Source organism: Saccostrea cucullata, unplaced genomic scaffold (genome assembly GCF_032062105.1).
Source record: "Saccostrea cucullata isolate Sc308-1 unplaced genomic scaffold, CSIRO_AGI_Scuc_v1 ctg7705, whole genome shotgun sequence".
NCBI lineage: Eukaryota > Metazoa > Mollusca > Bivalvia > Ostreida > Ostreidae > Saccostrea > Saccostrea cuccullata.
Window position 1 is genome coordinate 13567 of NW_026927404.1, and position 12666 is coordinate 26232.

The 12666-nt window shown below is 34.9% G+C and overlaps 1 protein-coding gene across 1 annotated transcript; it reads left to right on the top strand.

The window, feature by feature from the left end:
• Positions 1-1401: 1401 nt before the first annotated feature.
• On the top strand, positions 1402-12453 carry LOC134274395 (delphilin-like). Its single transcript, XM_062756682.1, has 5 exons — positions 1402-2522; positions 4002-4057; positions 8242-8340; positions 9125-9174; positions 12319-12453. The coding sequence occupies exons 1-5, from the start codon at positions 2164-2166 to the stop codon at positions 12451-12453; spliced, it is 699 nt and encodes a 232-aa protein (XP_062612666.1). The 5' UTR covers positions 1402-2163.
• Positions 12454-12666: the final 213 nt, after the last annotated feature.

The window sequence follows — 12666 nt, forward strand, 5'->3', positions numbered from 1 at the left end:
TTTTGATTTAGAGCAAAAGTAGATGATTTTTTTTTTTTTAATCAATTTTTTCACTATTACATGTTCATACAAAACACTGAAATATAGTTGATAAATCTATGTAAAATTAGGTTTTCAATTAAAAAAAATTTGACTGAATTCTGCTGTCCTCATTCAAACACTGTGTTAAAAATCACATATATTTTATATGTATTTAAATATATACTAAATTATATTTAAGTGGCATAGATTGTTAATTGTATTATTTGTTAAACAAAATAAGAAATTAATATATATTACTTGTAGTATTACTATATATAAAAAAAGTGCTTACCAATACTTGTCAAAAATCAAACTGAAATGTACTAAACCACTTCCATTGTTGACTAAATTAAAGTCCAGGTGATGGAGGGATCTTTTAAAACTCCCTTCACCTTTGGATGCTTTGGTTGGAACATAAAGATTAAGTTTATGTTTAAGCCCGTATCTTTCCCTGGTTTGTTGTTGTATCAGTCTGTTGTCTGTTGTCTTTGAAGTGTGTACAACAACATGTGGCAGATCGCTAGGATGATCACATGTTGTCAAGTAGGTTCCTAAAATATCTCCTCCTAGCCTTGTCGTTATATAGCCTGAATGTGCATCATAAAAAAGATGACTGAATATCTGATCCTTCCTGTATTTTCATGGATTATTAGTCACCTGATGCACTGAAATCTATAAGGTTTTGATTTCACAAGAGATATATGCATTACACGCAGGCCACACAAATCAGTCAGGTGCCAGCCGTGCCGTGAACCAGCACAATAATTCTGAATATTTTATCACTTTTTTAAAACAGGTAAATATTTCACTACCAAGCCCCTTTCACTTTCATGGACAATAGCACTCTTTACCTTTGCCTTGTTTGATTTTATTAGGGTTATAACAGCAGAACTTTATTTTTTGCAATTAAGAAAAGGAGTAAAACATTCATTCCTTAGGGATTAAGGAAATTGATTATAAATTAAGAATAATCAGCTAAAATGCAATATATCTGATTTATGGCATTAGTCAGCATCCATTGATATAACAGTAGTAGTATGCCTAAACCTGCCTAGTAATCTGTCACAGAATGTATCTTTATTTCACATCAGTTACTCGGCAATTATTTTGCCAGGAAAGTGACGTAAGGATATTTAAGCCTGGAGGTTTTATTTTTCTGGAATGTCGGATTGATTAGAAGGTTGGCTTGCTGGAATCCTAATGTGTTTTGTGTTTTGTCTTTATTGAGAGAGATATAAATGCTCAGTTAGCCTACATAGACAGATGAGTTGTGGTCATACATGTTTTGGGGTTTAGCCGGGTCACTAGTATAATCCACCTAGAAGGATCTGTAGTTTATGACATGTATAGATCTATATACAGGATGTGACTTAGAGCTCAGATAAACCTTACAACATTGATATAATGAAAGCCTTTGTTTTACTGTTGTTTTTACTTGTAAACAGTACCATTTCCTGGTGTCTTCCCTCAAGGTCAAAGTTCACAAGGAATAACCACAGCAGCTAATGGTGGGGTTAGCTAACGCAGTGTAGATATAGTATTGTGGTGTTGGAGGGATACATTACATTCATTGACCGGGAAATAATAGGGAGTACATTGAGTTTGCTGGAGTGTACTCCAGGTGATATTGTGTGTGTATTTAGTGACCAGGCTTTGAATGACAAGGATTATCAGTGATCGCTGGCTGGACGAACAAACTAATTTGATGATCCACCTCTTAAGTGTGAGAGTGTTGTGGTGTAAAGGAATTCATTTTATATATATAGAAGGGGAAAAACATTGTTTTTGATGATGAATATTTAATGAGGAATTTGAAATGGAATTAACCACTATCACTGGATGTTATTTGTGTTTTTTCATCAGATTTTGGTGTGGCTTGTGATCACATCTGTGAAATCAGTTATTGATTTGAATATTTATATCTTATTTTACCTCAAGTTTATTTTAATGTGTTATCTATCAAAGTGCTGAATTGAGTGAATATTAGGCATTCCTGCAGATTAATTAATAAACAGCTAATTTATTTGATAATGGAGAAATCATTCTTGTTGTTGAGATAGCTAGTCTACACAATGGTGATAATAGAAAGCAATTAATCTAGCTCAGCATTGATTCAATTTCGCGTAATCCAAGTTTACAAATATGCCATTGGGAAAAAAATGGCGATCGATGGACGTTCTTCATTTTGGCTCATCTAAGCAAGATAAAGAGGCCCTAAAAAAGGACGATGGACTGGTAGGATCTGGGGAACATTTGTCTCGAACCTGTGATGCTCGGGTAAAGGGCGGGTCCAGAGAAGACCTGATTGATGCAGATCCACCGGTTATTCTAAGAAAGAAGCATACTAGTTCTAAGCATCGGTTTAGTTCACGAGAGGACCTCCTCGATAAACCCGCCTCCCCCAAACTGCGACAGAGCCTGCATGTCCCCTGGCACAGGACTAAGTCGAGCTCTAGGGATGATCTCATTACTAATGAATCTAGGAAAGATGTGAACGACAGGTATATCTAATTCACCAATCATATCTGCCTGCTTTATTAATTATCACACTCAGGGTTACATGGTGCATGTACACACACATTGTTTGTGTATGTATAACCCTGATAGCACTACCTGTGGCTTAATATGGGTGAAAGGGATAATGCAGTAATGTTATAATCAGGTGCACTTTTTAATGGATCAAAACTGGTATGCATTACTTCACAAAAATCCAACATTGTGGATCATCTGTGGTGCAGAATGCATTGATGGGGGAAGGAAATGAACTGATAACTTACATATGTCTAGGCCAGGAAATTGATGTCTTGTGTGTAGTGGTATCATCTCATTATTGGTAAATGTTAACACACTTGTTGAGTATTCTTCATGACAAAAATGACTGGACATAGTGTATTGATATTGTACATAATCATCCAATAGGACCTGATCTACTCCAGACCAGGGCCATGTTTACACTGACCTGTCTTGCACAGGTATCAGTGAATGACAACTTTCCCACATGATTTTACTAAATTCTAGACTGAAGGAATGTTAAATATAGTCTTTTCCTTCCCCCCTGCAATTATAATTCCTTCAGCTCAATTTAAGGTGGTACATCTACTTGATAGGAGTAGATAGATGTAGCAGGTCAGGTGTTTACATTGTGAATCTTTCCAGGGATGACTGAATTTAATGCTGTTTGAGGTCTTAATTTTGTGTCCTGCATGAGTAACTTGTGTGTATAATGGGTATCAGCAATGCTACGCATCTAACTTTCGTACAGGAACTTGCTTTTCTTGTTTGCCTCTACTCCTTGGGTTTTCTCAGGAAATGATAAATTGCACAGACTGAAAGTTGGTTGAGTTTATATAAGTATATAAATAATCGTTTAAAGGGAATTTTACTCACATAATTATTCACCCTTTACATTATATTGTTTTTAGTACAATGTTTTCAATAAAGAGACACTGATTTTTCATTTCTATGTGAAATATTATTGGTAACTAAGAAGAATCTATGTGTTCTTTATTTTCATTTTTGCAAAACACTTGAATTTAAGGAAAATGTATCCTCACTATGTGAAACACATGTTCCTGTTAATGCCTATTACGTAAAAGGTTTTGAGTTTGTTTTATGAGTTTTCTGTTGTAAAATCAGAGAGAGAGAGAGAGCATTAGAGAGAGAGAGAGGATATTATGGATGGCAACAGCTGATCATATCTTTATTTACTCCAGGTTCATATTAATTGATCTATTTATAACAATCAGACTCAGAGGAGGAACATCTTCCTTGATGTTATAGATTGCTTGTATTTACTATTTACACCATTCAATTTACCCAAGTTTTAAAACTGTACACATGAACCATGCAAAATTAAACTAAGTAATTTTACATTTTTTTTTTGTTTTCACAAAATTTAATGCTATTTGCTTCACATTACAAATCAGTATATATTTTGTACACACCTGGTAAAATGTTTGATATTTTGCTGTCCATTGTAGGCACTCTAGCAGTGTGAAATTGGAACAACATGGCACTCAGGAAGAAACCAAAGAAGGTAAGCTGGCAGAATGATAGGTGCAAGATTTAGTAAGAAAAAATAGGCATAAGATTTTGGCAGAAAAATATGCAAAAGGATTAAGGTTTAGACAGAAAAATAGGCACAAGATTTAGAGAGATAAATAGGCACAAGATTTAGGCAGAAAATAGGCACAAGGTTTAGTAAGAAAAAAAGAGGCACAAGAATTAGGCAGAAAAATATGCAAAAGGATTAAGGTTTAGACAGAAAAATAGGCACAAGATTTAGAGAGATAAATAGGCACAAGATTTATGCAGAAAAATAGGCACAAGTTGAAGGAAAGTTAATAACAGCAGTTCAGCAGCAGGAAAATGGATGGTTGATATTGCTTTGTGGAACTCTTTTACAATGGAGGTAGGAAACATCATTTAGCGGGTTGCAATGTGCTGCGTAGCATGTTAGGAGTTCTGTCACTGTAGGTTTTTAAAGGACGTACAGTGTAGGAATGCTGATGATATATCTTGCTAGATGTTGCTCTGTTGACTCTCACTTACCATAAAGTCAACCATATCTTTCTGATAAATGTGAATTTTGAAAATCTGAGCAGTTTGAATAAGATGTCTTAAAATGACTCAAAGAGCGTATAGGCTAGTAACAAAAGTACAAAAAGTAGAGCAAAGAAGGGCTCTCAGATATATAAGCAACAAAAAAATACACAAAAAGAAATATACACAAAGAACTAGGACTCTCACATGTCATGCATTTAGAGAAGCAACAAAAATACAAATAGTTGGGCAAAGAGCAGGACTTTCACATATAGGCAGGCAACAAAAATACAAATAGTGGGGCAAAGAGTAGTACTCTCACATATAGGCAGGCAACAAAAATACAAATAGTAAGGCAAGGAGCAGGGCTCTCACATATAGGCAGGCAACAAAAATACAAATAGTAAGGCAAAGAGTAGGGCTCTCAATACAGGCAACAAAAATACAAATAGTGTAGCAAAGAGTAGTACTCTCACATATAGGCAGGCAACAAAAATACAAATAGTAGGGCAAAGAGCAGGACTCTCAATACAGGCAACAAAAATATATAGTAGGGCAAAGAGTAGGGCTCCCATTACAAGCAACAAAAATACAAAAAAGTAGGGCAAAGAGCAGGACTCTCAATGCAGGCAACAAAATTACATAGTAGGGCAAAGAGTAGGGCTCTCAATACAGGCAACAAAGATACAAATATTAGACCAAGGAGTAAGGCTCTTAATACATGCTACAGGCAACAAAAAGTACAAATACTAGGGCAATGAATAGGAATCTCACATTTAGCAATAAAAAAGTAGGGGAAGGGCAGTCTGGGCTCTCACATATAGGCAGGCAACAAAAATACATGTATTAGGGCAAAGAGCAGGGCTGTTATGCCAAGGCCATTTCCCAGCAACAAAATATATGTAAATGGGCAACGAGGGAAACTAAAGAATTACAAACAGTGCAAAGATGTAAGAAAAAAAATAAATGGCAGGTAATTGAAGCAAGCAACAAAAAATGTGCATCTACATCTAGTAAGACAGAGGCAAAATTCAGTAAGCAGGGCAAAGAGGGAAACAAGAAAATTTACAGATAGCAGGTAGACCAAGGCACATCAAAAATACAAATAGTGGGGAAAGAGCAACTCTCAATACAGGACTTAAATGTACTAGTAGTTCAAGGCATGACTCTCAATTCATTTAACAAAAATCCTGCATTCATTTGATATGGTGGCTTGTCAAGACAAAAAGGCAGAAAAAATCAGGGCAAAGCTACTTTCTGGACAAAATTATCAGAGTAGGGCAAAGAGTATAGAAGCTCTAATGGCTGCCAAAACACATCAATATCAAGTAATAGTTCAGGTTTCATGTCATTCATCCAAAATGCATTTACACACACACTTAGGGAGAGAATAGGATCTCAAATATTAGCAATGTAGGGGAAGGGCAGAAATGCTCCACATATAGGCAAAAAAAACATGTATGTTAGGGCAAAGAGCAGGGCTGTTATGCTGAGGCCATTTCCCAGCAACAAAATATATGTAAACGGACAAAGAGGGAAACTAAAGAATTACAAACAGGGCAAAGATGTAAGAAAAAAAAAATAAATGGCAGGTAAAAGAAGCAAGCAACAAAAATGTGCATCTACATGTAGTAAGGCAGAGGCAAAATTCAGTAAGCAGGGCAAAGAGGGAAACAAGAAAATTTACAGATAGCAGGTAGACCAAGGCACATAAGATTCTTGGGGATACAATCCAGTAATGTAGGACTTATGATGTACTCTAGTTCAAGGCATGACTATCAATTCATTTAAATTTTATCCTGCATTCATTTGATATGGTGGCTTGTCAAGATAATGAGGCAGAAAAAATCACCCAGCTATTTCTGGATTTGTTATCAGAAGGGAAAGGAGTATATTGAAGCCTAATGGCTGCCAAAACACATCAATATCAAGTAATAGTTCAGGTTTCTGTCATTCATCCAAATATGCATTTACACACACACTTACTGAGAGAATAAGACAAATATAAGCAGATGTCTGTAGATTATCTTCAGAAATGTCCACTATTTGCGGAAAAAAACACTTTGTTTGTTAACAAAGCCAGGAATTAATAGGCCACACATTTACTACTAATATTTTGCCCCAGAGAAAATTCCCTATCCCTTTTGATAATTAAAAATTCCCCTGACAATGTTGAATGATAAAAATATAGAATAATTTTTTATTCCTTAATTAATAATGGAAATTTCAAAAGAAAAAAAAAAGCTCAAAATATCTGCAATATGGTTTTACTTAGCTATTTTATGCACTCAAAATGGTCTTTAAACTAATGAAGTTCAGTTGGGCCCCACAATTGTTGCTCTTTGGCCCTCAGACCCCCAGCTGATTTTCTTAATTTCTCCAGAAAGGGTAGTTTTACCAAAAAGCTAGATTAGTCCCTGAAAGCATAGATAAATTTTAATACATTTTTAGCTCACCTCGACGAAGTCGAGATGAGCTTATGCTATACCCCCGGCGTTGGCGTCGGCGCCCGGTTAAAGTTTTAGGAGCAGGTTTTCCTGATGAGTGACCAGGTTAAAGTTTTTGGAGCAGGTCCATTCCCAAGGAACTATAAGCCCTACCCGGACCAAACTTGCATGGATGATGCATGTAGGGATGGACACTACCAGAATTGCTTTGGATGCTGGATCTGACCTACATTTACCAGATTAGTGACTAGATTATTCCCAAGTAACTATAAGCCCTACCTGGACCAAACTTGCATGGATGATGCATCTAGGGATGGACAATCGAAACTTGCTTCGGATGCTGGATCTGACCCACATTTTCCAAATGAGTGATGAGGTTAAAGTTTTTGGAACAGGCAATCCCAAATGAATTTTAAGACGTATTTAAACAGAACTTGCTTGAATATTATTGTCAGAATAAAAATCAACTGTAAAGAAAATATGATGTGAGATTGGCATTACCTAAACTGATAACACTCGTCGAGGTGAGCTTCGTAATCTTTGATTACCTATGTTTTTTAAAGTGCACACACCATTTAAGAGAGTAATACCAATTATTATTTGAATGTGATAGTTATCATAAGGATATCTTAAGAATTTTAGGCTGTTCATAGAGAAAAAAAGACCCACCAAGTTTTGAAATGTTACCAGTTCCCAAGATTGTAAATATGTACACAATCTCACAATATCAATTTAAATCCTACAATTTCAAAATTTGCAGTACATGTAGCTTTGGTAAAACAAATTTATCTTGAGTTAGACTGGTTATTGTTTGGATAATGTAGATATGTCAGGTTATAGATGAAATTTAACATTGATTGAAATGGCTAGATGCTGAACACAATGTCTTAAGCCATTGTCTTCAGTGTTTTCCCTAAGAACCGGCTACCGGCCAAATTGACCGCTTCAATTAACAAAAATGCCACTTTGAAATAAAAATTTGTTGTTAGGTCCACAGAGATTTTGTTCATAAACCTCAGCCCCTAGCCTGTTCCAAGTTACAACTGATCTCTAACCCTTAACTTTGAAATAAAGGGAATACACTGTGTCTTATGTTGTTAATCTTGGTAATTTGATGTTTGTAATACTTCATTATAAATGTGTTAGTATTCATAGTTGAGTAATTTGATTATATGTGGTACAGAGAATATTACACAATGCCCACATGTATACTTATGTATGTACTTGACAGGTTATATACAGAGATGTGTGATCATACAGAGAGATGAGAAGGGCTACGGACTCACAGTCAGGGGAGACAACCCAGTCTATGTAGAGTCTGTCAAAGCAGGTCAGTTTTGTCCAAATTTTCAGAATCGATTTTAGAAAAAAAGGAGGGGGAAAACTCAATTCAAAAATACAGACAAAATGCATCAAGAATATTAAAAAAGCATCCTCATGTAGTAAAGATTCATTTTCTCAAATTAATAAAGAAAAACATAATATTTAAAAAAAAAATGATAATAAAAAATGTTCTTGTGCAGTGGTCGGAATGTTGACATATAAATATTTTGTGAAATGATATCATTACCAGTGATGCTTAAAATTCAGTGATTGCTTAAGTTTCAGGATACATAGAATATTTTTAATGCCTCACTGTGTAAAGCCACAGATTCTTTAATACACTGTAAACATTTTGTTTGTTATTTTTTTTAAACAGTTGAACATCTAAAAATATTCAGTGCATACATTTGGTGAACAATATGATTTGGTGCAGTATTAAAACATATGTTACACAGTATTTAAAATTGCTGGTGGGTCTGAATCATCAGTTATAAATTTGTCTGTAACTTGAATGATACACCTGAGAAATAAGAGATGTAAATATTTAGGATACTTACCAGTTTGGATATTAAATCACATTGTTGGTGTACCTGAGGCAAAATGCTTGGCATATTACACATTTATTTTAACAACTGCATTTAATACGTAACTATTTGTCTGATTTATTATCTTTATGATCATTATCTTCAGGAAATAGTATGAAAAATAATGTCTGAGCACAAAATAAAGTTTTTGACAATACACAATATTACACAATCTTAAATGTTAATTTAGAAGTCTTTGTGTTTTAGATGGGGCAGCAGAGAGAGCTGGCGTCAGACAGGGAGACAGGATTTGTAAGGTAGAAAATAATTATCAATTCAATGTAAAATACAAAGCTCAGGTTTAATGTTGATGTAATTAAAATTTAGTTTTAGTCTCTGGTATGATTTTCTCCAATCAGACATTACATAACAATATCACACACATGGAGATGTGATCTGTAAAGGCCCACATTTTCTCCCATTCAGATTACGAAAATTAAGATCAGATATGACTAAGCCAGTATTAAGTGTGATTTGTAAAGTTTATTACAATTGACACACTCCCCAGTGTCTGGTACTCAGTACAAATATAACCTTTAAAGTGGATGTTGTTATATGGGGAACAAAATCTGTATGTAGAAGCTCTCAGTTTGGAGTTTTTAGCTCACCTGAGTCAAAAGCTTAAGTGAGCTTTTCTGATGACATTTTGTCCGGCATCCATCTGTAAACTTTTCACATTTTCAAGTTCTTCTCAAGAACCACTAGGAAAATGTTTAAAAATCTTTTTCTCTAGAATAAGAAAGCATTGATCACCTATATTTATATGAAAGCATCCTCCTGAACATTGTTCAAAACATGAAAGAAAGGGCGGGGCCACAACAGCCTTAAAAGATTTTACAATAGAAGATAAATTTGTAGAAAAAAACCTTACTTAAGCCATGATTAGTCATAGAAATAGGGAAGCAAGAGTGGGTGACTAAGTTTTACTATAAAATTGAAGAATGTATAGGAAAAAACCTTGAAAAATGTACATAAGCCATGATTAGACTTATATACCTCAGGTAGTGTAGGTTCAAGATTGTTCCATACCACCGAAAACTCTTTTCTGGACACTTGTATTCAAAATTCAATATTGACTGATTTGGCATTTTCGTAGCCAGAATGCTCAGATGAGCTATGTGGCCCATGAGCCTCTTTCCCAATGGTCTACCTTTCATGCTTATCATGCCATTTTACATGTTGTGCCAAGAAATATAAATGCTGTAAACATAGCTTTTGTAGATTTGGGTTACTGCCCTTTGCAAATGCACAACTAAAATGAAAGGAAAAAGTTGGGAAATTTTATGAACAAGGTTATTTCTGATTAAGGTACAGTATCAGTATAAGGTTCAGTGTTTTACTGCTATATGTTTCATTGTAACTCTTTCGGAGAGATATCTTTCAATCTTGATGAAAAATCTTTATTTGATCCTTAGTTAAAACATTGTGTTTTATTTCTGTGGACATCACCTCTGTGCGCGGAGCAGGACGAACAGATGGCATTTTATCTCGACATACTTGTCACATTACTGACTTCCTGTATGGAAGGAACTGTAACTCCTCCAAGCCTTATACAAAAGAGGCCTACTGAGGGGCTCACAAAATTGTATACATAAACATGATTGTACCTGTATAAAAAAAAATCAAGTGTTAGATAGGTACAAAGCATCTTAAATAGGGGGTATAAAATTTTAGGGCAGTTTATTTCAGGGCAGAATTTTTTGTCTTCATAGATTTTTACATGTAGCTATATATTTTCATGTTGAGCACACAGTGTGGTTTATACTTGTCTAGAATCTTCTGTGTGATGCTGTTTGTAGATTGCACTGTCAGGAATTACTAGAGGTACACAGGTTTCTGGCACTACTGTAGGTGTAGTCTCTCTCTCTCTACATACATAAAGTGTGTGTTACTTCTATTACTTCCTGGTCACCTGTGTGTAGGCTCTCAGTCAGCTGATAACAGTAAGAAATTAGGTATCACACCCAAAACTGACTACAAAGTCAATCAAAGGAGCTGCTGTCTTAGAACAAAAACTAATACAGATTGAAGGCCATTAGTGTAGAAGATGTGAATAACTCGATGATTAGGAGAAGAAAGTGGCAGTAGTTTGTGGGGAGACATTCTCTACTCCTTACACAAGTTCAGGGAAATGTAGGTGTGCATGTAAGTTATGATCATTCCTTTAAATATTCTTAGATTTTTGTGATAATATGTAACCCAGTAAGTAATCTGGCAGAATGCAAAAGCATGAAATCTACTTTCACTGATATATCACTGAATTTTTTTTCTAAATATTTTGTTGGTCTTCACTTACTTCAATTATAATTTTGATTTCCTGTAGATCATTTAATATTATGAGTGTGTGTGTGGGTTGGTAAACAATTTCAGTGCAGTTATAATTGATTGATTTGAAACCTTATGTTCAATACTGGAAGCTTGATCTTTTTGACTGATTTTATAACTGATATTGTGAGTTTCCCCCTGTAGCGTTTATAAAAAAAAATCAGTTAAGTCCTCAATCAACTCAAACTTTTCAACAAGTGATGAGGACAAGAATAAAACAGGGGCATTTGCCAAAACAAATTTTAAAAAACAAGTGCATTTCAAATCTTAAAATAGAAACATTGTATCCCAAATATCGCGGTATTTTTTATACTGTCTGGTGTGTGATGATAAAGTCGTGGTAAGGTCTTATACATAAATGTCAGGCAGAGGCTTCTCCATAGTATGTACAGGTACACAGAAAATGTTCAACATGCATAAAATTCACAAATCTAAGGTTTATCAAAATGATTAAGGAATTAGCTGGTTTGGTTTGGTATATATAAATGTTTGGGATACATTTATCAGGTTTATGTACGCGGTGATCCTTGGATTGATACTGTAAGTAGGGTTGATAAGAATTGGCTGGGTTTGGCTGGATACCACCTCAGATTGACCAGTCCTGCCAATTACTGGCACTGATGTGGAAAAAACCTCTCTCCCAAGGTCAGAAGGTCACACGGGAGGAATATGTTTGTTTGTTTTGGCCATACAGTGCACACATCTAATTCCCAGAAGATTTGATACCATTATAGCTCGGTAATGGTACATGAAGGTATACTCCTGGAATCTTTATTTTTACATAAGCATGTGTGTACCATATCACTTGGAAATCACACATCAGTGTGTCTTTCTTTAGACTTAATGCTGTCACTTCTTAAAGCATCAAGTGTCTAAAACAAGAACAGACAACTCATCCTATGAGCTAGTCATACAAGGCTTCATTGTCATGGGGGAAATTATTCTGCAGAATTTAGTGATGACTTCTTCCTTTACATGAAGTCTCCTTACTTTTTATTATAACTACAATGTAAGATTTACATGTATTTTTATTAACTTAAGATTAGAAATGTTAATTTTCTTGTTTTGATTTTTAGGTGAATGGGACACTGGTAACAAACTCAAACCATATAGAAGTTGTGAGACTTATAAAAGGTAAGAATGGACATCAAGAAACAAGGACTACTGACAAATTTATTAATGGATTTAAACCTCAAATTATCTGGGGTTAGGAAGGTCAATATAAGATACAAGATACTAAAAGTTATCTTTATGATAAACTCCAGTTTATTTGTAAATAGGTGTTCATTGATTGTGGAATTAATCATCAAGGAAAATATTGAAGCAGGAAGGAGTTTAGAGTTTACATGGGACTCCTGATTTTCATTTATGTGCCCCGTGTATAGAAGATTCAAGGGCACAGTTTTTTGGTCTGTGTATGTCTG